The sequence below is a fragment of the Aethalodelphis obliquidens genome, unplaced genomic scaffold, assembly GCF_003676395.1.
Source record: "Aethalodelphis obliquidens isolate GAN/ISIS:26980383/991018 unplaced genomic scaffold, ASM367639v1 scaffold17, whole genome shotgun sequence".
Taxonomy (NCBI): Eukaryota; Metazoa; Chordata; class Mammalia; order Artiodactyla; family Delphinidae; genus Aethalodelphis; species Aethalodelphis obliquidens.
Window position 1 is genome coordinate 23,026,338 of NW_020837961.1, and position 27,964 is coordinate 23,054,301.

At 39.9% G+C, this 27,964-nt stretch overlaps 1 protein-coding gene across 2 annotated transcripts in view; it reads right to left on the reverse strand.

Moving 5' to 3' along the window:
- FREM3 (FRAS1 related extracellular matrix 3) overlaps positions 1-27,964 on the reverse strand; it is a 56,977-nt gene that overhangs the window by 12,291 nt on the left and 16,722 nt on the right. For both annotated transcript variants that reach the window (XR_003435001.1, XM_027117079.1), the window contains exons 2-3: positions 10,163-10,289; positions 275-526 (exon numbers count right to left, since the gene is read on the reverse strand). Coding sequence is in view for 1 of the 2 variants with exons in the window: in XM_027117079.1 (XP_026972880.1) it covers positions 275-341 (67 nt within the window). In the remaining variant the exon portion in view is untranslated. The remainder of the gene's footprint in view (positions 1-274; positions 527-10,162; positions 10,290-27,964) is intronic.

The window sequence follows — 27,964 nt, forward strand, 5'->3', positions numbered from 1 at the left end:
TCCTTATAAGTCTTAGGTCACCTCCTTGGGACACGCTTTTCAAAAAATTTTAATAAACTCATACACAAATAGTTAATCTTCCTGCATTGCTGTGTTGTCCTTGGTGTTGGTGATACCTATGTATTTGAAAAGCCACTCAGAGCCTCTGGAGAAGGAGAAACATCAACAATTCCTTTAACAGACCTTTTAAGTTCGATTTGTCTTTCAACTGTTGAGGGAAAGTACGAGAAGAAGGCAGCTATTGACAAGAGTGGAAAGCAGGAAATGGACTTACCATCATCAGGGTCAGCCAGGATAATCCCCTTGGTGGTGGGGAATTCGGCCCGCAGTTGTCCTCCCATTGGCAGGCTCAGTGAAACGCTGAAGGATCCCTCCTCTTCATAAAGAGAGTCATTGATGATCAGGATCCGGCAGGTGTTCTCAGCCTCATCCTTGTCAAAGCGGAGGATGCTGGTGTGATCTTTTGGACGGGAGATGTAGTCAGCGAAAGACAATGCTGTGGAAGAAACGGTGCCTGTGGCAGGACCTGAGGAAGTAGGAGATGGAACAGAGAAGGTGAGAAGAAATGGAATTCTAAACAGGATAACTGTTCCCTACCTGGGTCTTCTTCAAACTCTTTTTAGACAATAGCTATCAGAATTATAAGGCACACATCTCTTACAGTCACAAATATTAGTATCGTTAGTAGAAGGCTTTTAGAACAGACCCTGGTATTTTGACATGGTTCATAGTTAGTGGTCTTTAAATAGGGTATATATTGAATAAGGTTTGTTTAGATTAGGGGCTAAATAAACTGATGGATCATAGGGTGGTGGGTCTGGTTTAGCTTAATTTGTTCATGTTATAGATTGGAAAACTGAGGTAAAGATAAATTATGACCAGAGAATCTATACTATGATTATGGTATAGATTTGCCCCTGCCCCTTGCCCTTCCCATAGTGGCAGAGCTGTAAGCAGCATTTGGTAACCTAACCCTCATGCCCTGACTAGAGTTCTTTGCAACGACACCAAAATACAGCCATGAAATTACTTGTTATTTTACAAGGAGTACAGGATTGATTGGAGGATTTCAGTTTACAGGCAGTGCATTTAAAATTTTATTATAATAATTTACGTAAGATTCCCCAGGGGCTTCCCTGGTGGCGCAGTGGTTAAGAATCCGCCTGCCAATGCAGGGGACACGGGTTTGATCCCTGGTCCAGGAAGATTCCACATGCCGCAGAGCAACCAAGCCCGTGCGCCACAACTACTGGGCCTGTGCTCTAGAGCCTGCGAGCCACAACTACTGAGCCCACATGCCACAACTACTGAAGCCCGCGTGCCTAGAGCCCGTGCTCTGCAACAAGAGGAGCTGCCGCAATGAAAAGCCTGTGCACCGCAACGTAGAGTTGCCCCCGCTCGCTGCAACTAGAGAAAGCCTGCGCACAGCAAAGAAGACCGAACACAGCCAAAAATAAAAACAAATAAATTTGTAAAAAAAAAATTCCCCAATTTAAATGCACTATTTGATGAGTTTTGACAAATACATACAATCACGTAACCATTACCATAAGCATAATATAGAACATTTTCATCCACCCACGTGTGTACCCCTTGTAATCCATCTCCTTCCCTGTCTCCCAGCCCTGGAAACCACTCATCCATTTTCTGTCACTATAGATTTATTTGCTTTAATGAGAATTTCATGTACATGAAATCATGCAGTTTTTAGTCTTTTGTGTCTGATTTGTTTCATTTAGCACAATGCGTTCAAGATTCATCGACGTATCAGGATTTTACTCCTTTTTATTCCTGAATAGTGTTCCCCATTGTGTGGCTACACCACAATTTGTTTTCCTGTTTACCAGTTGACAGGTTAGGTTTTTCCCAGTTTTTAGCTATGCCGAATAATGCTGCCATGCATATTCAAGTTCAGGTCTTTGAGTCGATATGTAATTTTATTTCTCTTGAGTAAATACTTAGAAGTGAGGTTTCTGGGATCTAGTGCATTGTTTTTAGTGTGGTAAAATAAACATAACCTAAAATTTACCATTTTAACTATTTTTGAATGTACAGTTCAGTAGGGTTGTCTGTTCACATTAGGAAGCAGATCTTCAGGACTTTTCCATCTTGCAAAACTGAAACTCTGTACCCATTAAACAACTCCCCACTTTTTCCTCCCCCCAGTCTCTGGCAACCACCATTTTATTTTCTGTCTCTATGAATTTGTCTATTCTGGGTACTATAGGTAAGTGGAATCATACAGTATTCATCTTTTTGTGACTGGCTTAATTCACTTAGCGTAATGTCCTCAAGTTTCATCTATGTTGTAGCATGTGTCAGAATTCCTTCTTTCTTAAGGCTGAATAATACTTCATTGTATGAACATACCACATTTTTTTTTTTTTGGTCACGCCACACGGTATGTGGGATCTTAGTTCCCCGACCAGGGATAGAACCCATGCCCTCTGCAGTGGAAGTGTGGAGTCTCAACCACTGGACCGCCAGGGAAGTCCCTGCACAAACCACATTTTGTTTATCCATTCAACCAGCCATGGATACTTGTATTGTTTCCCCTCTTGGCTATAATGGAATAATGTTGCTTTGAACATGGGTGTACAAATATCTCTTTGGGACCTTGCTTTCAATTCTTTTGGATATATACCCAGATGTGGGATTGCTGGACCATATGGTAGTTCTATTTTTAATATTTTGAGGACCCTCTATACTGTTTTCCACAGCGGTTGTACCATCTTATAATCCCACCAACAGTGCAATTCAGTGTATTTTCTTTTGCAGTGTTGAAAACATAGCAACACATAGGTTTAGACCTAAAAGAGTAAAGAGTAGTCATGGTAATTGAAATGATTTAGACAGACCAGATTTAGGAGACAAAGACTGTATAAAATAACTAAATACACCAAATAAGTAATTTTTGTAAAGCATGAATATTTCCTACCACTCTTCTCCTTAGTAAGAAGCAATGTGAGGGAGTTCCCTGGTGGCCTAGTGGATTCCAGACTAGACTAGACTAGATTCACTACTGTGGCCCAGGTTTAATTCCTGGTTGGGCGGCCAAAAAACAAACAAGCAATGGGATATGACAGTGAGCTTCTGGGCGGGACACTAATTTCTGCAAGGGTCTCTCTTGCTCATAGCTAAGGTATATGCATATCTGCATGCTGACACCAATATCCACCTTCTTCTTGCTAATATGAATCAACACAAATACAAGTTGACGTCTATTAGTGGGTGCTGTATGCATTAAATATAGCTTGTTAAAAAATGAGCATTGTTTCCAAATTGACTTCAGAGGATTTGCTCTGAAGTTCAGTGACTCACAAAATGTTTCAGGATGATTTTTTGATAGAACAAGTTTTAGAATTATTAGGAAACAACAAATTGACTGCTTTGTAATTCCCGGAACCTAAAAAAGGTTAGAGATGGAGAAATTGATGAGTATAAAACATGTTGACTAGGGCAGAGAGAGAAACTGCTAGACATAGACGGCTTACAGGGGGATTTTCACTTGGTAGGGAAGCCAGCAAAGTTCTAGTGCCAGCCTGTGCTTTGAAATTTTATTCCTCCATGACTTTCCCTCCCTGTTCAGTCCTGGGAAATCTATGCATGAAAGAGCTCTCTGAGCTCAAATCAGGAAGGAGAGGCAAGCGCTATCAAGTGCTAGCGACAGGCAGTCCCCACGTAAATGAGGAGGTAAGTGGCTAGCAATCTAGAAAGCCCTCAGGAAGAGACGAGAAACTCTGTCAAAGAGATTTTTTATGCTCCAAGATACACACACAAAAAGGAAAAAAGGTTGTAAATTCTTACAATAGTCTGATTAAGTAATAAGCAATTGTTGGAAAAATTTTTTTAAGAGCCTGAGGTTTAAAAAGAATTACACGTTGGAGAATACACTTTTTTATTTCCCCCTAGTCATCTAGAATGCAGGAAGTTGGCATGACAGGTGGTGTTAAGGAAAAAAACAACCCTTGTCAGAAACTATGCATTTAACCCCTCTGAATAAATGGCAAAAGCAGATAAACACTAGACTTGCATAGTAAGTACCTAATACTATCTTTATAAATCTTTATTAAATATCTTTCTCAATATATTTCACCTAATGAAGGGTCAAATATTGATTTATCACAGTTCATGAAGCAAAAGTGATTGGTATTTCCCCCTTTTCTGTTGATTTTTTTTTCAGCTGACTGCTCCACTGATTGAAACAGACATACCTTTAAGTAGGTAGATTTATGGGTTAAATAAAAGACTGAAATATAACTCTTATTGAAAATCCTTTGGCTGTGGAGCTAAAACAGAAAGCAAAACAATACATTTTAGCAAGCTTTTATTAACAATGAGAGTCGATGGGGAAAACAAAGATGGTTTAATTACGGCTCACATAATCAAAAAATTCAGATTACCTAAATGGCCCATTCCTCCTAGGCGTCTGGAAATTTTACTTTGGGAAACCATTTGATTAAGAACACGGAATACTGGTATTTATTTTAGTTTAAAAAGCTCTATTTTATTGAAAGCAAGTTAAGAATCCCCAAGAGTTAGAAACTTCTGTTCCAAAAACATCAAAAAGAACTTGAGATATAAGCTGAGGTCTCTGGTGATGGTCTGGACAAATCCCTTACTTAATAGTGAAGAGTCTCCAATGAGTACTGGTGTGTGATTTCCAGGCTGCTTTCATAAAGATGCTTTAGCAGTTGGGCCTCAAGCCCTATTCGGGCAATTTACCCAGTAGCTGTGCTATAACATCTTTATGAGGAACATTAGAGGTAGGTTATGGGGCAGAATGGAATGTTTTTCTGAGTATGGGTTTAATTCTCCAAAATTAAAGCTAGAACCAAAGGATTCATCTCAGACTAACTGAGCATGATGTTGTGTTGGTAAAGGTTTAACAAACAAAACAAAACACACAAAAGTACCACAGCCAGTTTCACTATCAATGTGAAGTCACTGAATCCAGTGTTGGAAAGAGATGCACCCACTTGTTTCTCAGGAGCAGTTACTGGCTGGATCCAGCAAGCCACCCCATCCATGCTGACAGTGGCACGGATTTTCCCTCACCCATGCCCATCTCGGACATCACTGGGAGTCTGAACATCTCTGAAACTATTTTAAAAATTGTTTCTTTACAGAGGGTATATATGGCTCAGTCTTTGCAGCTTCAGAGTACATTTGCTTTGTAAAAACCATAAATGATGCTTAAAGTCAGAGAGAAAGTTCTATCAAGAAGCTACATTAAAGGGTAATTGAATCACTATATTACGGCATTTGATAACTTTATGAGCTGGCTAGGGTAGGCAGGGAACACCCCAGTGTCTTGTCCGGGAGTCAAATTCCCATTTCCTGATAGAGCATTTAAAAAAAAAAGTTTAATTTATTTAATTTATTTATTTTTGGCTGTTTTGGGTCTTCTCTGCTGCACGCGGGCTTTCTCTAGTTGCAGGGAGTGGGGGCTACGCTTCGCTGTGGTGCGTGGGCTACTCATTGCAGTGGTTTCCCTTGTTGCAGAGCACGGGCTCTAGGCACGTGGGCCTCAGTAGTTGTGGCATGTGGGCTCAGTAGTTGTGGCTTGTGGGCTCTAGAGCACAGTAGTTGTGGCGCATAGGCTTAGTTGCTCCGCGGCATGTGGGATCTTCCCAGACCAGGTCTCGTACCTGTGACCCCTGCATTGGCAGGCAGGTTCTTAACCACTGAGCCACCAGGAAAGCCCAGATAGAGCATTTTTAACCTCCTCACTTTGTCTTTAGTTATTATATTACATGATTATACATTCTTTTAAGCATACAAATTTCCTTTCATATATAATTTTAATAGGGCAGCAAGACAAGAAATCCCTTTCTTTAAAAGCACAGCATCTAATTCCTGACTGAAGCACACAGAGTCAGAATCCCCAGGCCCAGTTCATTTCATGCCCAGGAGGGTCCATGACTGGGGGGAGATGGGGTAGTGAGTGGAGAGAAGGGGAGAAGGGGACAGGGCTGGAGCAGCATGGGAGCTTCTGTCTAGAGGAGTCTTTGGGACTTCTGTTCCCAGCAACTTGGCTGGCTAGGTATTCTGGGATACTCTCCCACTATAAAATATCTAGAAGAAATAATAATTCTGCCTTTTCTGTGCTCACAGGAAGTAAGGGAAATCATCAAGGGGCAAAACAAAACAAAAACAATACCCTAAACGCCCCAAACTCCAAGCCCCCTAGAGCTAGAGAAGATACTTCCACTCAAGCTGGGATTCAGAGTCAGCACTTCAGGGGAGACTGGGCCATGAGCCTGTGGCACCATCAGGGAGCTGAGTCTGAAACTCTGGGATTTGGCCTGGGACACAGGGGATCAGGAGTGTTTCTGGGTCAGCATAGCTCTCGATCCCAGAAGAAGCAATGCAAATCCTCCTTAGAGGAAAACTTCTTCAAGTAAAGCCCCCAGACCTTTCACAGATTCAGATCAAATAAATGTGAGAATATCTTAAATGCACAGAAAAGATAAATCATTAGAAAGACAACTTTTAGACTAAGGGCAGACTTCTTAACAAGACAATGGAAGCTGGAAGACAATGGAATAATAACTTCAAAATGCTGGGAGATAGTAACTGTCAATCTAGAGTTTCAAGACTGAGGGTGATATAAAGACATGTTCTGATATACAAGAGCATGTACCCCCAGCAGACCTACAGTCAAGGAGCTTCTAAATCATCCAAAGAACCCCTCTGAGATGCAAGATATAACTTCTATAACTTACATATACTCCTATAACCAAATAAATAAGCAGATTTTTTTCCTAAAGGAAAGAAAGGAGAAAGTCTTTTGCTGGATGTGCTTGGAAACTGCTTTTCACCTCCTCCTTAACTTGACCCAGAGAAACAGCCAATCAGAGAAGTGGGGTGGCCCATGGCTGTGGTTTACCACACAATCCCTTTTAACTGGATAAAGCTGATTATTTAAAAAACCTCAGCATACTTGACTTGGGGTTGAGCAAAACCACAGGATGACTCAACACTGTTCCTGTTCTCTTGGTTTTAGGTTCTGTGGTTTGCTCTTCATTGGCTGTTTTTCCAATAGGAGCAATTTCCTAACAACAACAAAAAAAGTGACTAATAAGAAGAAAAAGACAGATGACATTTATTTTGAGAATAAGACAGGGTTAAGAAGTATCTAATTTGCACATCCTTTCCCAGCATATCCCTGAGCTTAAACATTTTACTATAGAGCAATAGTTCTCAGCCAGTGAAGGAGAGTTTATTCCTTAGCTCTTCTTCCTCTCCCAGACAATGCTTTTTTAATACAACACCTCCATGTTATTGTCTGAGAATACTGACGACAGACATTTTGGGACCTTGAGGTCACCATGAAAGCACAGCATAAAACTAGCCACTTCTTTCACCTGCTTATAAGTGTAATACATGTTTATCATCTGTGAATTATTATTAATGTACAGAGCGTGAGTCTCCTTTCCATTCAACTATTTATACATCAGCTTATGCTTATTTTATTCATGAAAATAAGTAACTGGTAAACATTTATTTTAACAAGACTTCCAGAAAGGTTTAAATAACCAAATTGAACTTTTATCCACTGAGATATTTAAGTATCTGTGGGGAGTGGTGACGACAAATACCACGACACTTGAATATGCATAAAAATTGTGTAAGTTCTCGCTGTCTTATAATTCCACAGAGGTATGCAAGAATTGGATGTGGCTGTGTGTGTCCTGGCTTCATGCTCCAGGGAAGGACCCTCACCCTGTGTACTCTCTCTCTTTTATTTTTACTGCAAGCCTGAGAACCGTCTTTTGTGTGAGGAATCAAAGGTTCAAGTCCAGGTGTCAAGCACTCTGAGCTGTGTGTCAGCTATGCAGGAAGTTTTCTGGGAACACCAGCTCTCTTGAACCTGAAGACCTTATGCGGAGGCCAATTTGGGTGTAGCTTCTCCCACTTGAGGTGGAGGCATCCCCATATCCCAGCTGGCTCACAGCCATACACTCTGAGTTTTCTGGTTCCTTCTACTTGTCATCCCAAGGGTAGCTCTTTCCAGAGGCAGGGGGATGGTCCCTTCCATTTTAGCAATTACACATAATTTTCCAAATTGGGCTGTTTACTACTTCATTTCTCTCCTTCACAGAATCGTTGTCTTCCAGACACTCTGCTCATGGACATAGAATGTGCCACTGGTACCGGAAGCAGCCCAGCTGGAATCACAGAGCAGAGGATGAGGGCAATTTCTCCATCAGCTGCTCTGCCCACCTGCGGCTACTGCCCCGCTTGCCCAGGCCTTCGTTCCTTGTAAGACTCCAACGGGAGCCCTGTGTGGACTTGGAAGAGAAAGCTGGCGCATCCTCCCAGGAATTAACTGGCAAAGAAGACCTCAAGGACTACTTCACCTTGTTATTTCTTCTTGTTGCTTTTCCTGCATGAGGTAACACCAGGGTAAAACTTAAGAGTTGAAGTTAGATGTAGCTGGAAGTATCTGGTGCCTTCAAGAGGGGAGCTGTACTTAAAGAACAGGCTATAGGGCTGCTCAACCCTAAACATATAGCCAAACACACACATGAAGATCTTAAAGATGTTCTACAAGGCCTGTCCTTGTAGTTGGTTTTGAGTAACTCAAAATAAATTGTTGGCTTACTGCCAAATCCCTAGTCATCTGGGGCAGAGGAGAATTTATTCTTATTCCTCTTCTCAGTCTTGGCACTACTGATATTTTGGATAGATAATTCTTTATTGTGGAGGTTACACTGTGCATTGTCAGATGTTTAGCAAGTGTGAGCATAGATTTTGACAGATGAGATATATGCAAGGGGAGTGGTCAGATCATGTGTAAAAATAGAACTCTGACCCACAATCTGCAGTAACTCGTGTAGGAAGTCAAACCACCACCTCTGTTAACAATCCACTCCAAATGGTCAGAACTTAATAACTCCCGGCTGCTCTGATTTTTGCCCTCACTTCCAATTTAGGAGCAACCAAAGAAACCCAGGTATGCTCCCCTAATCAATTACAAAGGTGCCTCCAGCTTCCCCAAGCCAACAGCCCGCAGTCAGGGCATATCTTGAAGACTTCTCTCTCTCTCTCTCTCTTTTTAACATCTTTATTGGAGTATAATTGCTCTACAGTGGTGTGTTAGTTTCTGTATTATAACAAAGTGAATCAGGTATACATATACATATATCCCCATATCTCTTCCCTCTTGCGTCTCCCTCCCTCCCACCCTCCCTATCCCACCCCTCTAGGTGGTCACAAAGCACCGAGCTGATCTCCCTGTGCTATGTGGCTGCTTCCCACTAGCTATTGGTTTTACATTTGGTAGTGTATATACGTCCATGCCTTCTCTCTTTATCACTGTAAAGCTTCCCACTCCTCTGCTTGCCTTTGAGCCTCCGCCAGATGCAAGTGATGGTGGCTGGTCCTCTTGCTATAGTGAGCTCCCAGTAAATTAGCCTGTGACATAATACACTTTTGGTCTTTGTCCCTGTTTCCTGTCACCCAGCTCCTAAATCCCTTGGAGTCTTTGAAGCGATGTGGTTTTTTTGTGTGCTAATGAGATGACTGGTGTCTGGGGCTCCCAGAGGCTCTGGATGGGGACTGGTTGCCAGGGAAACCAACCAGGTGATCAGAAGGTTGGAAATTTTGGTCCCACTCCCTAACCTCCAGGGAAGGGAGAGGGGTTAGAGGTCGAGTTACTCACCAATGGCCAATTATTTCATCAATCATGCCTACGTAATGAAGCCTCCATAAAATAATCCTAGCCAAAGGAGTTCAGAGAGCTTCCAGGTTGCTGGGAGGGTGACTCGCTCAGAGAGAGCATGGAAGTTCTGTGTCCTTTCCCACATACTTTAGCCTATGCATTTCTTCCCTCTGGCTCTTCCTGATTTGCATCCTTTCTAGTAATCTGTAACCTAGTAAGTAACCTGTTTTCCCGAGTTATGTTAGCTGTTCTAGAAAAGTATCAAACCCAAAGAGGGGGTGGTGGGAACCTCTGATTTATAACCTGTCGGTCAGAAGCACAGGTGACCACCTGGACTTGCGATTGGCATCTGATGAGGAGGCCGTCTTGTGGGACTGAGCCCTTCCCTGCCCTCCCCAAGCGCTTGGCTCACCACCCGGCCACTCCCAGCATCACCACAGTCCTCTACTAAGGACCCTATTCCTGGACATCAGTACGCACAAAGCCTCATACCTTGATGTGTAGAGCAAATGACCGTTGAGTTCCTGGCTTGTATCTCCAGACCGTCTTACAGCGATCAAAAGCTCCCCAATGTCCTCCTCTGTTTTGTATTCTGCCTCTGGAATATAAACTGCTGATTCTAGAAAAGATGATAGAAGACATTTTAGCAAGACTTAAGTTTGATTGGTGATATTTTAACCTGAGTGGAAATATACATAATCTTTGACCCTTATATATTCCAACATGATTAACTGCATGAAATACAGTAAGAATAGGAAATATATATCATTAAGTGGAGCTGGAGGGGCAGTGAAATTGAGTTTAGCAGACCCCTTCTGAAAGCTTAGAAAGGTTATCTAGCACTAAAATGGAAAGAATTAGCACAGCACTTTTGTGTCTTTTTTTTTTTTTGAGGTCACATTTCAGGTCTTCTCAATAAAGACCTCAGATTTCTGCCCTTGCTTTATTTTAGTGTCTGTGTTTTTTTTTTAATGCTTTTAACAATCAGGTAATATAATTCATTAATGCATAAAATCTTTTCCAGCTTCATTCAACAAACATTTGATTCATTTATTGAGCAGATATCATGTGTAAGACACAAGGCTGGACACTTAATATGCTAAGAAAAAGAAGCTACTCATCCTGCCTTTAACTCTTAAAATAATATTTCCACTGAAATTTCCTGAGCTGGGTATGTGGGTATGTGTGTGTGCACTTCTGTTATATTATTGTAATCTGTCATGCAGTTTGGGGCATTAAAAATATACACATACGCATCATCAGAACAGTCAACGAAATACGAGTATGAATACTGGTCATCTCTTGTTGATGGAATTATGTGTACTATTTTTGGGGGGGCGGGGCTTTTCATTAGGCATGCATTGTGTAGTTAAAATACATGTGTTTGTTTAAAAATATAAAATTTTGAAGTGGGTTGTTCCTACTCACAGAATCAAGTGGAGAACTGAAGTAATTCTCTGGATTAAACCACATTTAATAGACTCAGATCTCTCCTCTGTATCATATATATATACACGCACAAAATTTCTTCCTCTCAGTAATGGAAGCAAGAGGAAAAATATTGGAGTAGACCATCCATTCTTCTTTTGGAACTATTACTAAGAGTTTACCCAGAACTCAATGTTGAATTATCTAGCTGATCATTTGTTAATTTTTTTCTTCTTTATTTTCCTGCCTAAATTGATCTCAGCAGATACTGGTATCAGTCTTTGGAAAACACTGGTCCCGAGTTACAGAGGAGAAAGACCAGTGATAATTTTAATTCTGCCATTTTATCCCCCTCTGGTAGTCTACTGTCTGGACATCAATTGATTCAAAAAGTTGTCATCATGGAGGAAGTTAAAAGTGAATTACAGTTATTAATGTCATGTGAAAAACCTGATACGTTACGACTGAGTTATTCAGTAACGTTCTCTATTTTCCCATTCTGGGTAGCCTGTTCATATCCATCTAGGAATCCAAATCCCATTTTATTCTTCAAGAGTCAGCTCAAATCCTGCCTCCTCCAAAAAGCTTAATTGTTTGGAATGATGGTGATCTTTCCACTTTCTTAGCTCAGAACTCTGTTTTGGCCATGTACCCTCACATTTGGCTTTCCTAATTGATTCATGTGTTTAAGTGTTGCTATCTACAAAACGGATCAGATTACCTCATTCATTGGGTGGTGAGGGCAGTGTTTTCTATTTTTGTCTGCCGGAGTGCAAAGCATGTAGAACAGTATTTCTCAAATTGTGTTTCAAGAAAACTAGAACTCAAAGGTTTTTTTTCTTTTTTTTACTGAAATATAGTTGATTTACAATATTGTGTTAGTTTAAACAGGTTTCTTTATAGGAGAATTTCTCAGGAGCCTTAATAAGCTAATGTGAATTATGATGCTTCAAAGGAAGGGAGATATTTGAAGTTTCCTAGACTTACTTGGTCCATGGAAAGCTTACTGACCCTGTTGTATTAATTCTATTTTATTTTCTGTTATGCAGTTTGGGACCTGCTGATACAGGAGATTCTTCATAGATTCTTGTGGCATTTAACTAAGACTTCTTTTCTGATAGTTAAGTCATGCACTTCTAGGGGATCCCTGAAGTATTTCAACTCTCATGATAGTCGATGTGTCTAATTAACATTCAAATATGAATACTAAAATCTTCTTTTAGGGACTATTCTACTTTCACAAAAAGGGGCAACAAATAGCACGATCACTCGCTAATTTTTTTCCTTTTTAATGTCTCTGGGGAGATATTTGCTGAATGAATGAACCAATAAATGAATAGAATGAACCAATGAATTCAAGTCTGTGATGCACAGGTGTAACAGAACTTTGTGGAACACATGCTAAAAACGAATCAGTTGGCTGGTTCCCAATGGCCACATCTAGGGCGAGGGATATATGAGGTCTCCACCTGAACCGGTGGGGAGCTCCCAGAAAATTGTGAGAAGATGTGGCCTGGAATGGGTCCTGAGGATTAGCCATTTGGGGGCGAAGCCGCGCCGTATTTAGTGTGCAGAGAACTAAGAGTGAGGACTTGGGCATTTGTTAAAGGAAGGTTGGCAAACCTATATCCCTTTTCAAAAATCCTAAGAACAAAGGAAAAATTACTGCCTTGGACTGATTTACTTAACTTTAAACTCTAAATGGGATTGAACGTGTCCAGTGGCTTATGGAGCTTGAGGGGGGTATAAATGCCTGAAATGGACCCAGAACTATTCACAGTGCCTCATCGTGAGGAAATGTGCTACTCTGAATTGTGGCTTGATGTGTACAGCTCCAGCTGCATGTCTACAGATTATAAATATAATGGTTTTTTTAAAAATAGAGTTGTACATTCAGGGAAAAGTAAGTAACTTGAGATAGAAGAATTAGAAAATTGGGTAAGAGAAAAAGTCAAATTGCGTATCAGACAGATTCTCCATTTTCTTCCCCTAGCTGTTTCCCTTTGATCTTGGAGCTGTAGGTAGCAATCTAAAAAATGTGCTTTGTTAGTTGAAATATGCCACATTCCCTTCCTGCACAGGAATATTTATTATTCCACTCCCATTTCTTTTGTGTAATTCACTTCTCTTCGTGATTCCTTGGCCTGCCTGGTTGTCTGCCTTCAGTGGGTGCAAACGCCCATGTCCCGGGGCTGCAGAGGAGAGCTGTCTCCTCTTGGAGTCTCCGACCCCAAAGGGTCATGTCCATTCTCTTTTTGGGAAATAACAGGCTGTTTTGTGTAGGCTCACATCAGGTTCTTCAGAAAGGCAGGAACCCAGAGCAAACAGATAAGCTATCTGCAGTCATTTCTCTCCGTGTGCTCTCCTCAGCTACAGCAAGCTTCCTCCCATGCTTCTAAATCCCCTTCTGCAGTCTTTGGAAATGTGAGAGCAGGTGGTGGAGGGAGAAGCCTTTGTGCTCACCTGGTGGGCAGGTGAGGGCAGCAGGGGGTGGCAGGTTTAATGTGTTTTATTTTTTATTTTTATTATTTTTTAAATTTATTTTATTTATTTTTGGCTGTGTTGGGTCTTCATTGCTGCACGCGGGCTTCCTCTAGTTGCGGTGAGCAGGGGTTATTCTTTGTTGTGGTGCACAGGCTTCTCACTGCGGTGGCTTCTCTTGTTGCGGAGCACGGGCTCTAGGTGCACAGGCTTCAGTAGTTGTGGCACGTGGGCTCAGTAGTTGGAACTCGCGGGCTCTAGAGCGCACGCTCAGTAGTTGTTGCGCACGGGCTTAGTTGCTCTGCGGCATGTGGGATCTTCCCAGACCAGGCATCGAATCTGTGTCCCCTGCATTGGCAGGTTTCTTAACCACTGCGCACCAGGGAAGCCCTAATGTGTTTTAAGAAGAAGTGTTTGGTATATTCTTTTGGGAGATGTCTCCAAACTGTCTTGATGATATATTTGGCTCTCCATTTCGAAGGCTATGAAGCCAACATGTTACTGCTATGGATAACAATACAAGTTTTCTGTGTCCTTTCCCTCCTTCTTAGAGTTTTTCAATATAAACTCAGTGGAAGCGGTGTGAAAAAATACAGACCACAAGCTTTTATTAGATTCTTCTGTAAGTCTCAGTAGGGGCACCACTGGCTGCTTTTGACACAAAATAAAATTACCCAAGAAACTCTTAAAGCAAGACTTTAGAGAACAATAATAATTTTAAAAAGATTCTATATGTTGATTACTTGATTACACAAATCTATACATGTGATAAAATGACACAGAACTATGCAAACCCAGTATACCAGTGTCAGTTTCCTAGTTTCAACCAGCAGGAAAGTACACTTAATGGCCATTTGCGAATGGCCATTTCTGTTTGGGAGTTAGGGCTCCATATGGGTTAACTGGAAGGGAGAAAACATTATGCCTTCTTCCTTCTCTAGAGTGTATAAGATTCAAGCAAGATGTGAAACATATTCTTCCTTCCAGAGAACGTAATGTAATGTAATGTAATATAGCAACTTCCTATTTGGAAATCAGAATAATCATTCTCATTTCTGGATACAATCTAGATAGATCCAGACAAAGTGATGGGGTAATTTCATGTATTTAACGGAAGAATCTTTTAATCTAATTTTTAAAAATCTCACTCTATTTTCTTTGCTCTCGCCATTGGAGGTGGAGACTATATTCGATTACTATGCTTTAGGGCCAGGGATGCTAGGGGTCTCTGTTCCCTAAGCAATCTAGCAATTTAAATAAATTGCCCATGACAGAGTCTTGATTTTTCATTAGGGAGAAGACCAGAAGCAGTGAATTCCAGCTCCACACACCAGACTAATGGGGGTGTTCAGGCAGCAAGAGGGGTCGTGGCCCTCAGTATCCCGGAGAGCCAGTCAGTGCCTGACTCGGTAAGTACCACACCCAGGTTCATCCTCTGTGCTTAGTATCACTTATTTCGTATTCATGCTTCTGATTACTGACCCTGTGAAACAACTTATGCTCACTTCTACAATATTTATTTGGTTATATCTTAATATAACTTTTCTTTCAGAGATTCTTCCCTCTGTGTTGAGATTGTAATAAGGATCAAATGTGATAAGGGATGTGGAAGTTTTGGCAAAGTTTGAATTTCCCTAAAGCCAAGTTTGCAGGGATCTGAGTGGGAAGAGAGCCTTCTCCACCGGCAGACGTCACGGAGGGAGTGGGATCTCGGCAGGAAGCTGGCCAGCTGAGCAAGTCCTTCTATAGATCAAACCACAGGAAATGACTGTTTTCTTCAGATCAAAAATGTCAGCAATTTTGTGTAGTTCAACTTGGTACGCAGAGATGAGGCAGGATGCAGTGGGAAGAGAACCGGACTCAGGGTGAGGAGACCTGGGCTACGGTCTTAGGGGCACCACTAACTAGAGGTGTAGCCCTTAAGGAAATACTTCCTTCTCAGGACCTCATTTCTTCTTCTCTCAAATGAGGGAGCAGAATTAGAACCTTTCTGAGTTCCTTTGCAGGTTGAACATTTCATGATTCACAGCCATAGAGAAAACATATTAACTTATTATGTCCCAGTTTGGACAAACGATAATATTACTTCGTCTAAGTTGGTGTAACTTGACAAATTAAATGTGAGCGGTAAGGGCTGATTGCTTGTGGCTTTTCATCATGGAGTCCCTAGCACGTAGCACAGTTCCCGGAGATTAATTAGGACTCATTAAGTACCTGTTGAATATGACTAAATCCCTCCTGGATAAAAACTGACCTAAATATAGATTTAAAGAATAGACTGAGCACTGCTAATAATTTAACCTATTTACAAGCTGTAAATGTATTACTTCTATTACCTCACTTCATAAGAATATAGACGATGGTTTAAAAAATCTAGTAATATCATAATATAAAGCTGTAGTTATAGTCTAGTTAGAGCCAGGACCTGCATGCCAGGCTTTTATATTCTTAGCTTAGAGCTTGTTCTTCTACAAAATACTATGCGTACAGAGTGTGAAACAACCTTTAAGTTTGAGGGTCTTGTTCTAGAGAAATCTTTTTAAAAATGATAAAAACAATGCTTTGCATTTCCAGAGTACCTATTATTTAACCTTTTCCCCATGGTCCTGCATTCTTCTCATGTTCTAGAAATTGATACCGTAACACTTGTCATGTAAGTTTGTGCTTGACTGGCATTAGAAATGAGATCGTATAAGAAAGGGAGGAAGGAAGGGAGGAAAGAAAGAGAGGAAAAGGCCCATTTCCTGAAAAGCCCTAATGCACTGTATGCCTTAGGGAGACATGATCCCTTACCAAACCAAGCCCCTGCAGTTCCATATAGATATCCAACAACAGGACAGAGTCCCCAATGTGGCTATGCTAATGTCAGCGACAAGTGACTCTGAAATAGTGGGCATAATACCTAGATCACCTATTCTCCTAAGAAGAAAGAGATCCGTGTCACATCCCACCCCAGCTCATGTACGTAGTACAAAGGATGCATAAGACAGTTCCAAGAGCAATTTGATTCGTAAACATTAGGAAAGGAGGAGCCACGTGAAGGTCCACATGAAGGAAAAGGGGATCAAAAGGAAGCCTTGTGGAGGCATAAAAATAAAGTTCTACTGATGACAGGCCAGATTTTAGAGCCAAGTGTATCGACATGCTATTTTAAGTGGGTTTGGCCAAACCTTGGAACCATCCAACAAACCTCTAAACAAATGGAGGATGACCTCTGGTTGAGAGCTCTTCCTGAGGTTTGACAAAACAATAATTAGGGAGGAAAGGTTGGGAGTTAAAGTAAACCACAGCCCAGCTCTGTAGTAATCATCTCCATTGTTAGTCAGCGCTTTACAAAAAACGGTCAAGCCAGGGAGCCCAACAGATGTCATTAGCCTGGTGCTTGGCAAGCACTTATCAGGCGAAGAATATAAGCTGAGCTTTTCTTTCCAAGGGAAGCATTCCATGTGTCAGCAATTCCTTTCTGCCAGACCACAAATCAACAGTTGCTAGATAAATGAAAAGCTTCCACTCAACTTACAAACTCTTGGGTAGAATATTCATTTTCTAGAAAGTAAAATGCCTTTTTTTAATAGCACAAGCTATAAACGGTCCCAGGGGGTTCCACTAAAGCGATCAAATGTCAAATTCATAAATCTTATGGACCCTTAAGGAAAATGGAAATTGAATTATGCTATAGATTGGCAAGAATTAAAAAATGGCAGAATAGGTCTTAGCTCATAGGTCCCTGAGAGTCTGGACTGAACCCCAGATACTGCCTGTATTAATGGTAAAGAAAAATTCAGTTTGAAAATCACTTAGGATGTATTTTATTAAAATGAAAATCATTTTGATGACTGTGGATTACATGCATTATTTTGCGAATTACGTTGCTGCATACTTTGACATGGGATACTATTATATAATGATCAGTGGACTTTTAAAGTGGAAAGAAATGTTGTAACTGGGGCCAAACACACACAGAATAGCCTACGCTTCCTGACTTTCTGTGTCCTTCCTTCTCTCTTATTCCCTTCCTGGTGTGTGTGTGTGTGTGTGTGTGTGTGTGTGTGGTGTGTGTGTGTGTGTGTGTGTGTGTGTGTGTGTGTGTGTGTGTGTGTGTGTGTGTGTGTGTGTGTGTGTGTGTGTGTGTGTGTGTGTGTGTGTGGTGTGTTTCCTTTGCCAAAGCCCCTTGTCCTCTGTTTCTTTTATCTTTCCCCCCTCCCAAGTATCTGCCTCTCCTTCTGTATTTTTATTTCTTTGTGTAAACAAGAGCCCTTTCCAGCTTCTAGAAGACTGGTTAGTATTTTTGTATACACTCTCTTTTTAAAGTTTAAACACACAAGAAATGATTATTTAGTAAGCAGCATCTACAAAGAGGTTTCTTAATTTATTCTTTGCCTTTAGCCTTCCGTTGGAATTAAACCTAGTAGTTCCCTTGAAGTTTGTGATAAAATCTCAAGGTAAATCTCCTACATCTTTCATTGAACAAAGGAATAAAAATGGCTATGATCTCCGAAGTCATTTCTAGTCTTTAGGTCTGTGATTCTAAGTGAGTATTATCATAATAACAACAATAATAGTTTCTATAATTTTGCTCTTTTTTAAATAAAAAAATGAAAGCTCAATCTGAAAAGCATGTAATTTCTTTTAAAAAGTGTTTCTTGGTGTCTGTAAGGAAAAGAAACATTTCCCCACTAAAAGCATATGAACTGTACAGTCCAAGATATAGAACAAAAATATGACTGCCCCTTAAGCCAAGGTCCTGTGTTTGCCCAGCATGGAGTTTCCACAGTTATAGTAGAGTAGTTCTATAGTTCTATAGAGTAGGTGGCTTTGGGGTTTCTCCAGGCAGGCACAGGCAGAAGACATGAATCAAGAATTAAAATATGCCATTTCCGTCATGATTACCCTTTCTACAATTATTATTTTCATAATTTCCCAGAGACTAGCCCTCACTCTACATATCAATAATGGGTGACATGACAAACTGGGAATAAGCGTCACTGGGGAAAAGAGGAGAAGTACTTCTTGAGACATATGACGCTGTTTTCTCAAGCACCCCGTGTGCATGAGGTTCCGGAAGGGCCTGACGGTGGATCTGTAGTCTGCCTCAAGAGGAGGGAAACTCAGCGCTTTGGGAGGATGGTGAGATGACCAGTGAAAACACTGGGCTTTTGCTGGGGTGAGTGAAGAGCTCAGTGGTCTCTGGAACTGTTTATCAGCTCTTCTAAACGCCCCTAGTAGTGAAACCCGAGAAAAAGAGACACTCAAGCTAGCTATATGTTAGGTGTTGTTAATTTCTCTAATCAGGGATTCACATCCTAGGGACTGTCACGTGTCCTTTAATCAGAACAGCTCCATTTTAGAAGCAGATCCATCTGAGATACATGTGTACTTCATTATTTCATTCGTCGTTATTTCTGGTCATATATTGCACAATTCAATTTCTGATACAGGGATTCACTGCTGAAATTAGTGGCTTGTCAATTAGCATAATGAATCACAGGAATAAAATCTCATTGGTGAAATCAATGAAAATAAAGATAAGAAAATTTGCTATAACATTATAGATACACTCTCCACATTAACTGAATAGGTTATGCATCTAGCAGGTCCTATAGCCTGTGCAGTTGAGAAGCGTGCTTAGGACTTTATTCTTAAAGAATTCTTTGTCCATTTGTTGGCAGGATTTTCACTGGTTGAGGATGATTATAAGCTATCTCTAAGGTATAGGATTCCACGTTTAGAATATTATTGTACCTGCCTCAAGTAAACTACTCATGCAAGATCAGGTCAGTGCCTGAAAAAAAAAAGAGATGGGACGTTATCAAACTGCTAGAATGGGTTATGTAAACTGTTTTCTTTCTTCATCTAAAGAATTCAATAAATGTTGGTATGTGGTTAAAAAAAAAAAAAAAAAGACACTGATTTACCCTGATGTCTTTTCATCAAGTGAGGGTACTTCTAATTGCTTCAGGAATGGCTAAAACTTTTTGACAGAAACGTCACTGTGATAGTTAATTTTGTGTAAACTTGGCAAGGCTATGATGCCCAGTTGTTTTGTCAAACACTTGTCTAGATGTTGTTGTGGTTCTGTAGATGTGATGAAGACATCAGTTGCCTTTTTTTGTTTTTTCAGTTTCATTTATTTAGGGACCTCCCTGGCAGTCCAGTGGTTAAAACTCCACGCTTCCACTGCCAGGGGCATGGGTTTGATCCCCAGTCGGGGAACTAAGATCCCGTATGCCACATGGCAAAAAAAAAAAAAAAAAAATTATTTACTTATTGAAGTATATTTGATTTATAATGTTTCAGGTGTACAGCATATATATATATATATATATATATATACACCCCCCACATATGTATACACTTTTCAGATTCTTTTCCATTATAGGTTATTACAAGATATTGAATATAGTTCCCTCTGCTATACAGTAGGTCCTTGTTGTATATCTATTTTATATATAGTAGTGTGTATCTGTTAATCCCCAATTCCTAATTTATCCCTCCCTCCTTCCCCTTTGGTAACCATAAGTTTGTTCTCTACGTCTGTGAGTTTGTTTCTGTTCTGTAAATAAGTTTATTTGTATCATTTTTAAAGATTCTACATATAAGTGATATCATATGGTGTTTCTCTCTCTATGTCTACTTACTTCACTTACTATGATAATCTCTAGGTCTGTCCATGTTGCTGCAAATGGCATTATTTCATTCTCTTTTATGGCTGGGTAATATTCTGTTGTATATATGTACCACATCTGCTTTATCCATTCATCTGTCGATGGACAGTTAGGTTGCTTCCATGTCTTGGCCATTGTAAATAGTGCTGCTATTCAGTTGACTTTAGGTAAAGCATAATGTGGGTGGGTTTCATCTCATCAGTTGAAGGCCAAAAGAGCACAGACTGAGGTTTCCCCAGGAAGAAGCAATTCTACCTCAAGGCTGTAACACAGAAACTCTGCCTGAGTTTCCTGCCTGCTGGCCTGCCCTACAAATTTCAGATTTACCAGTCCCACAACTGTGTGAGTCAAAAAATTTCTGTCTCTCTCTGTCTCCCTCTGTCTCTCTCTCTCTCACACACACACACACACACACCCCTCCCACTGTTCTGTTTCTCTGGAGACACTTGATTAATACAGTCAGCACAATACTCCCCTCCACCTCTTTTTTCTCTGATATGTTAAACGTCTCTGAAACCTTCCTAGATGCAGGCACCTCCCAACACGTCCTGCCCTAGTTACCTTTCATCATATTTACATGTTCAGACCCTGTCTTCCTGTTTCATTTGCTTGTTTTACTCCAGTCAGAAGTATTTAGCACATAGACTTTGCAGAGAAACTCTCTGTAGGGAGAAGTCTTCTCCTTCCCCAGTGAGAGAGAGAAAACACTTTAATGCTACTGAATTTGCCAGAGAACTATCAGGATGCTTTAAACCCAGATTAATCATAAAAGAAAACATAATGGATGGAAAAGAAAGATAAATCTGTGTTTCTAAAACCTACGGAACATTTAGAATTGCTTGAAAATGCTAGGAAAGATTAGAAATATAATACAAAGGCTTAGGAGTGTTTTTATATACAATATACCTAATATTCATTCAAAGATCCTACAGATCCTCCTCTCCGTGAACCTTGCTGAATTTCTTCACTAGTATTTATTTCCTTTCCCGGCAAGTCTATCAACTCAGTGCTCACTTTTTTTTTTAATCACTGCAGTGGTCTAAGCATTTCTTTTAATAATATTTGTATGTTTCTATATTACTCACTATTTAAACAGGAGCTAATCCTATCTGGTTTTTGCCAGAGCACAGATAAGTAAGTCCACACTGTTAAACCAGGACTTAAGAAACAACAGATTCCTTGAGTGGTTTTAAAAACACATCCCATTTTCCTGTTTTAAACTGTTGCTAGTTTTGCTCTAATTGTCATAGACTCTACAAGCAAATAGTTAATGTTCATCTATTAGATGGTTTCTGTAATTATTGTTTTGCTAACTCTCTTCAAGCATTTCGCTTGCTGTACATGAATTGAGCAAGGTACAGACTTTTGGTTTCCTATGAATTCAATAAAAGCTCAGAGGATGGGCGGAGATACATGACAAAAGACCAACATCCTAATTCTCAAATACTCAGTGACTTCAGATAAGACAGTCCAGAGTTTCACCAGTAAGCAACCCCAATGTCCTTGATGGAGACATGGAAACGCAGAGGCATAGAACAGAATGCTGTGGCGGGGGGAGTGGAAGGGGTAGGGGGTGGTTAGGATTCATTTGCTACCAGGGTGTAATTTGGCTTTCATTTCAGTGGTTATTGATTAGTAAAGTGGTCAAATAAACTGCTATAAATCTGTTTACTTTATTACCGAGTTGATCAGACCCTTGACAGGATCCAGCTTCTACATTAATTGGAACTGTGTCTACCCAAGGAGAACATCAGAAAATATTTTGACCTGTGAGAAAGCAGTTTCTCTCTATACCTCTTAGAGGATGAAGGAGGAGAGAGAGGTAAAGATGACACAGGTTGCTTTTATACAGAAGAATCAGTTGAATGTTGAATGAAATTGTGTACTTTAATAGTATGAATATTTTCATTTCAATGGACCAGTTCTTGGAGCTACGTTTTTTCTTTTTTTAGTCTCTGAGAAACAAACAATTTAAATTTTTTCCATGTTTTATATTTCTGTGTAAGTCTCCAGCTGTGTATAGCATCTCACCATTTTGTGCTTAATTTTAAATGTTGCCAATTTCCTCCCTGTTTATTTGGTTTTTCTGGTGTGCCCTAAAGACATAATTTTAAAAATAACTAAGCTATTCATTCAAATGTGCTTTTTTTCTGCCTTTAGAAGAAAATAATAAAACATAAGAGTTCTAAAGGCCATAATGAACACAAAATGAAGCTGGCAGATGAAATGGAATATAGAAATAAAGCCCATTCAGTCCCTTTGGATCTTGTGAGTTGGAAAGATTGAGGTAAAGACCATGCATGCTTGTTATGATTCTGATACCAATTCCAGTGTATGTTTTTCCCAGCACCACCAAGCAATCCTTCGACCCTAGCTAGGTGTCCAACCATTCGACTCAGTTCTGACACTATCTACCGGGAAATAGCATCAGATTCCTCAGGTTGTTAGTGAAGATAAAAGGAAGAGATAAATTTGAGTAAATCTAATTCCTTCCAATCTTCTAGCTATACTTGCTTCCCATTAAATGTGGTTCATAGATTTTGCTCTATGATGTATACACCAGGTTCTTCCTAAACAGCTGTCGCTAAAGCAATGCCATCCACTAATCTGGACTGGCCCCGTTTTCCTTGATACTTGGAATTCCTGTTCAAAGAAAAGGAAGATTCCACTTTCCTGAACTTGCCAAACAATAACTCTTGAAACAGTATTTCCAAACCTGTGTTCTTTCTACTATGCCATGCTACTTTGCAGTAAACTGTGCAGAGAGTATTTTGGGCTGGGTAAGGAAACAGGTTAGAGTTAGAGAGAGATTACAAGGAGCCAATGGCTGGAGGGAATAGTCACAGTGCAGCTGTTCTCTCCATTTCCACATCAGGTGGTTCAGGCAGGTGAGTCCTCGGGGTGTAAGGCTGTGGCTAGGACCTACAGTCTCTGTAGAAATCTGACTGTCAGATCCCTTCCAGATATCCCCATCATACCATGTACCAGCACTTTCCAACTTAGGAGAACTTAAAACTCTTTGTCTTAACAAATGAATTCAAGGGAGAGAAAAATCGAAGCTGCAAAGGGAAATCAATGAACAGCATGAAAGGTGAAATTATGTAGAAAAATATCACGCTTTCATGCTTAATGAATCACAGAAAATGTGTCTGCCAGCATGAGGCTATTTTATCAGAAAATAGCCCAGGTGGAACAGTTAAAGGAAAGGGCATTACCAAGTCCAACTCTGTCACAAATGACAAAATGAGAGAAGAGAAACACTGCAGACCAACAAAACTGTATCCAGAGGTTCATAACACTGTAGTGTTTTACATCTAGAGAGTACTTTTTCCATGAATCTCTTCTCAGTGCACCCAAATTAACATTTGGGATGATTTCTAACTAATTTTTCAGTCAACTTAACTTTTGAAATAAAAGGCAAAGGTGTAAATTAAGAAAACAACTCCATTCACAATTGCAAAAAAAGAATAAAATACCTAGGAATAAATTTAACCAAGGAGGTGAAGACCTGTACAGTGAAAACTGTAAGACATTGCTGAAAGACACTGAAGATGACACAAAGAAATGGAAAGATATTCTGTGCTTGTGGAATGGAAGAATTAACATTGTTAAATGTCCATATTACCTAGAGCAATCTACAGATTCAATGCAATCTCCATCAAAATCTCAATGACATTTTTCACAAAAATAGAACAAAAAGTCCTAAAATTTATATGGAACGACAAAAGACCCTGAAGAGTCAAAACAATCCTGAGAAAAAAGAACGAAGTTGGAGGTATTACAATGTAATATATTCACATTATATTAAAAGCTATAGTAATCAAAACAGCATGGTATTGGCAGAAAAACAGACACATAGACCAATGGAACAGAACTGAGAGCCCAGAAATAAATCCACATATACATGGACAATTAATTTACAACAAAAGAGTAATGACCACACAATGCAGAAAGGATAGTCTCTTCAATAAATGGTGTTGGGAAAACTGGACAGTCACATGCAAAAAAGTGACATTAGACCACTATCTCATACCATGCACAAAAAGTCAAGTCAAAATAGATTAAAGACTTGGATGTAAGACCTGAACATAAAGCATAAAACTCCTAGAAGAAAGCATAAGCAGTACATTCTTTGACATTGGGTTTACATCTTTCTGGATGTCTCCTCAGGCAGGGGAAGCAAAAGCAAAAATAAACAAATGAGACTACATCAAACTAAAAAGCTTCTGCACAGCAAAGGAAACCATCAGTGAAATGAAAAGAAAACTACTGAATGGGAGAAGAGATTTGCAAATGGAAACTAAGCTTTTGGTAGTGAGCACATTGTAGTGTATACAGAAGTAGAAATACAATATTGTACATATAAAACTTACATAATGTTATATATAATGTTATAAACAGCAACAACAAAAAAAGGCAAGGGTGTAACTTTGGTGAAGTGCTCTACAGGCCTGTGGGCCACTGACAGGGATCACAGTTTGAAGACTGTACCGGGTAGTTCTAGATCTTTTGTTTTGAGCAAGAGCTAAGAGAATTCTGCCGTCTGAGAAGTTTTAAATTAAAGAAACTATACATTTGATAAACAGATTATTTCTTAAATATATTTAAACACAGGATTTCTTTTTTTCTTTTAATGTAACCCCTTTTAACTACTAGTTCTACAGGACTCCATTCAGGAAATAACATTTAAATTATTTTGAAGTCATGTCAAAACTACCTGAAGAAAATAGATTCTTTCCATCAGTGCTTCTCAAAACCAGAATATCCCTCAGGGCATATGACAATGAACCTGTCCTGAAGAGGTGCAAGGAATGGGACCTGAGGCACAGCTACAGGCTATGAGCTTTGAAGTCTCAGAGATACCTTTCAAAATTCCCTATGAATTTTGTATTCTGATTCGTAACATAAGCACTTGTATGTAAAGAAAAGTAAAACTCTGCTCGGTGGATTTGTGCCAACTTTACTGAGTCTTCCCATACACCCACACTCATGGACCCAACCCCTGTATTAATGACCAATATCACTTGCAACAAGTGTTATCGAAGCGTTGAATTCTCTTAAGAAAAAAGATCACAATCTTAGGTAACCGAACCTCTCTAATGTATTGCACTACAAATATCTCAGCCCATCATAATTATAAAATAACTGATTTGTGCATACTCAGAAAATGCCCAGGTCTAGATGTGTTTTCTAAAGAAATTCAGGGACTTTCCTGGCAGTCCAGTGGTTAAGACTCCATGCTTCCAATGCAGGAGGCGTGGGTTCGATCCCTGGTCAGGGAGCTAAGATCCTGCATGCCATGCGGCATGGCCAAAAAAAAAAAAAAAGAAATTCAATTGCTTTCCTATCAGTTGACAATCATTATTATTCTTCCTACTGAATAAAAAGGGTTCCCCAAGGCATCAATGACAGCAGATATCAAGAAGCCCTGAGTTCTCAAAGCTGAGGGGAAGGCTTCCACTCCTAGGTATATACCCAAGAGAAATGAAAACATATGACCACATGAAAACTTGTTCATGAATGTTCCTGACAGTATTATACATAGTAGGCCCAAAGTGGAAGCAATCCAAATGTCCATCAGCTAATGAACAGATATATAAAAAGTGGCATATCCGTACAATGGAACATTATTTGTCCATAAAGGCAATTGGAGAAAAGGGAATACTCTTGCACTGCTGGTGGGAATGTGAATTGGTACAGCCACTATGGAGAACAGTATGGAGGTTCCTTAAAAAACTACAAATAGAACTACCATATGACCCAGCAATCCCACTACTGGGCATATACCCTGAGAAAACCATAATTCAAAAAGAGTCATGTACCAAAATGTTCATTGCAGCTCTATTTACAATAGCCCAGAGATGGAAACAACCTAGGTGTCTATCATCGGATGAATGGATAAAGAAGATGTGGTACATATATACAATGGAATATTACTCAGCCATAAAAAGAAATGAAATTGAGCTATTTGTAATGAGGTGGATAGACCTAGAGTCTGTCATACAGAGTGAAGTAAGTCAGAAAGAGAAAGACAAATACCATATGCTAACACATATATATGGAATTTAAGAAAAAAAATGTCATGGAGAACCTAGGGGTAAGACAGGAATAAAGACACAGAGCTTCTAGAGAATGGACTTGAGGATATGGGGAGGGGGAAGGGTAAGCTGGGACGAAGTGAGAGAGTGGCATGGACACATATATACTACCAAATGTAAAATAGACAGCTAGTGGGAAGCAGCTGCATAGCACAGGGAGATCAGCTCGGTGCTTTGTGACCACCTAGAGGGGTGGGATAGGGAGGGTGGGAGGGAGGGAGATGCAAGAGGGAAGAGATATGGGAACATATGTATATGTATAACTGATTCACTTTGTTATGAAGCAGAAACTAACACACCATTGTAAAGCAATTATACCCCAATAAAGATTAAAAAAAAAAAAAGGCAATGAAATACTGATACATACTACAACCGGGAAGAGCCTTGAAAACACTATGTTAAGTGGCAGAAGCCCAAATAAAGACCACATAGTACATGATTCTGTTTATATGAAGGGTCCTTAATAGGCAAATTTATAGAGATGGAAAGTAGATTAGTGGTTGTCTGGGTCTAGAGTGAGGAGGTGGGGTAGGAGGAAATGAAAGTGACTGCTGGGAATTCCCAGGTGGTCCAGTGGTTAGGACTCCGAGCTGTCACTGCTGAGGGCCTGGGTTTGATCCCTGGTCGGGGAACTAAGATCCCACAAGCCACATGGCGTGGCCAAAACAGGAAAAAAAGAAAGTGACTGCTAATAGGTATGAGTTTCTTTCTGGGGGGATGAAAATGTTTTCAAATTTGTGGTGATGGCTGCATATACTGTGAATATACTAAAAACCACTGAGTTGTATATGTTAATTATGTAAATCCCATTAATTTATTAATATGTTACTATAATATAATAAATGAGCACTATATATTAATAAGTAAGCTATTAATAATTTAATATAATAAGATTTAAAATATTGTACATTTTCACACATTACATTGTAAACATTACATGAAATTGCATTTGTAATTGTAAATAAATAGATTTTGTAAAAAACAAAACAAAACAAAAACTAAGAGGAAGGTGAAGCCCCAGGAGTGGCTGATTATATTCCACAATAGAGAACATAAAATGATCTAGAAGGGAATTGTTTAGGGCTTTACAAACTTTCTGCTTTCTGCAATTAAAAGCACAAGGAAAAACCAAGCTTTATGTATTCACATCCACCAAATGAAATTGAACAAGAACTACTTTTTGACAGTTCATTGCAGCAAATGTATCACATTTTATTCAATACCATCCTTTAGTTATACTCAATTATACTGTTTCTGCAACACACTTGCATTTATCAAGTAACATATTAGTCACATTATGTACTTGTTTGTATACTAATGGTTTCTCAACAGCTTAAGCCTTTTTTCCATAAAGTAGGCTTATACTGAAAATTTTTCTTGAGATGTTTTTATAAAAATAATCCAGGGCTTCCCTGGTGGTGCAGTGGTTGAGAGTCCGCCTGCCGATGCAGGGGACACGGGCTCATGTCCCGGTCTGGGAAGATCTCACATGCCGCGGAGCGGCTGGGCCCGTGAGCCATGGCCGCTGAGCCTGCGCGTCCGGAGCCTGTGCTCCGCAACGGGAGAGGCCCCAACAGTGAGAGGCCTGCGTACGGCAAAAAAAAAAAAAAAAAAAAAAAAAA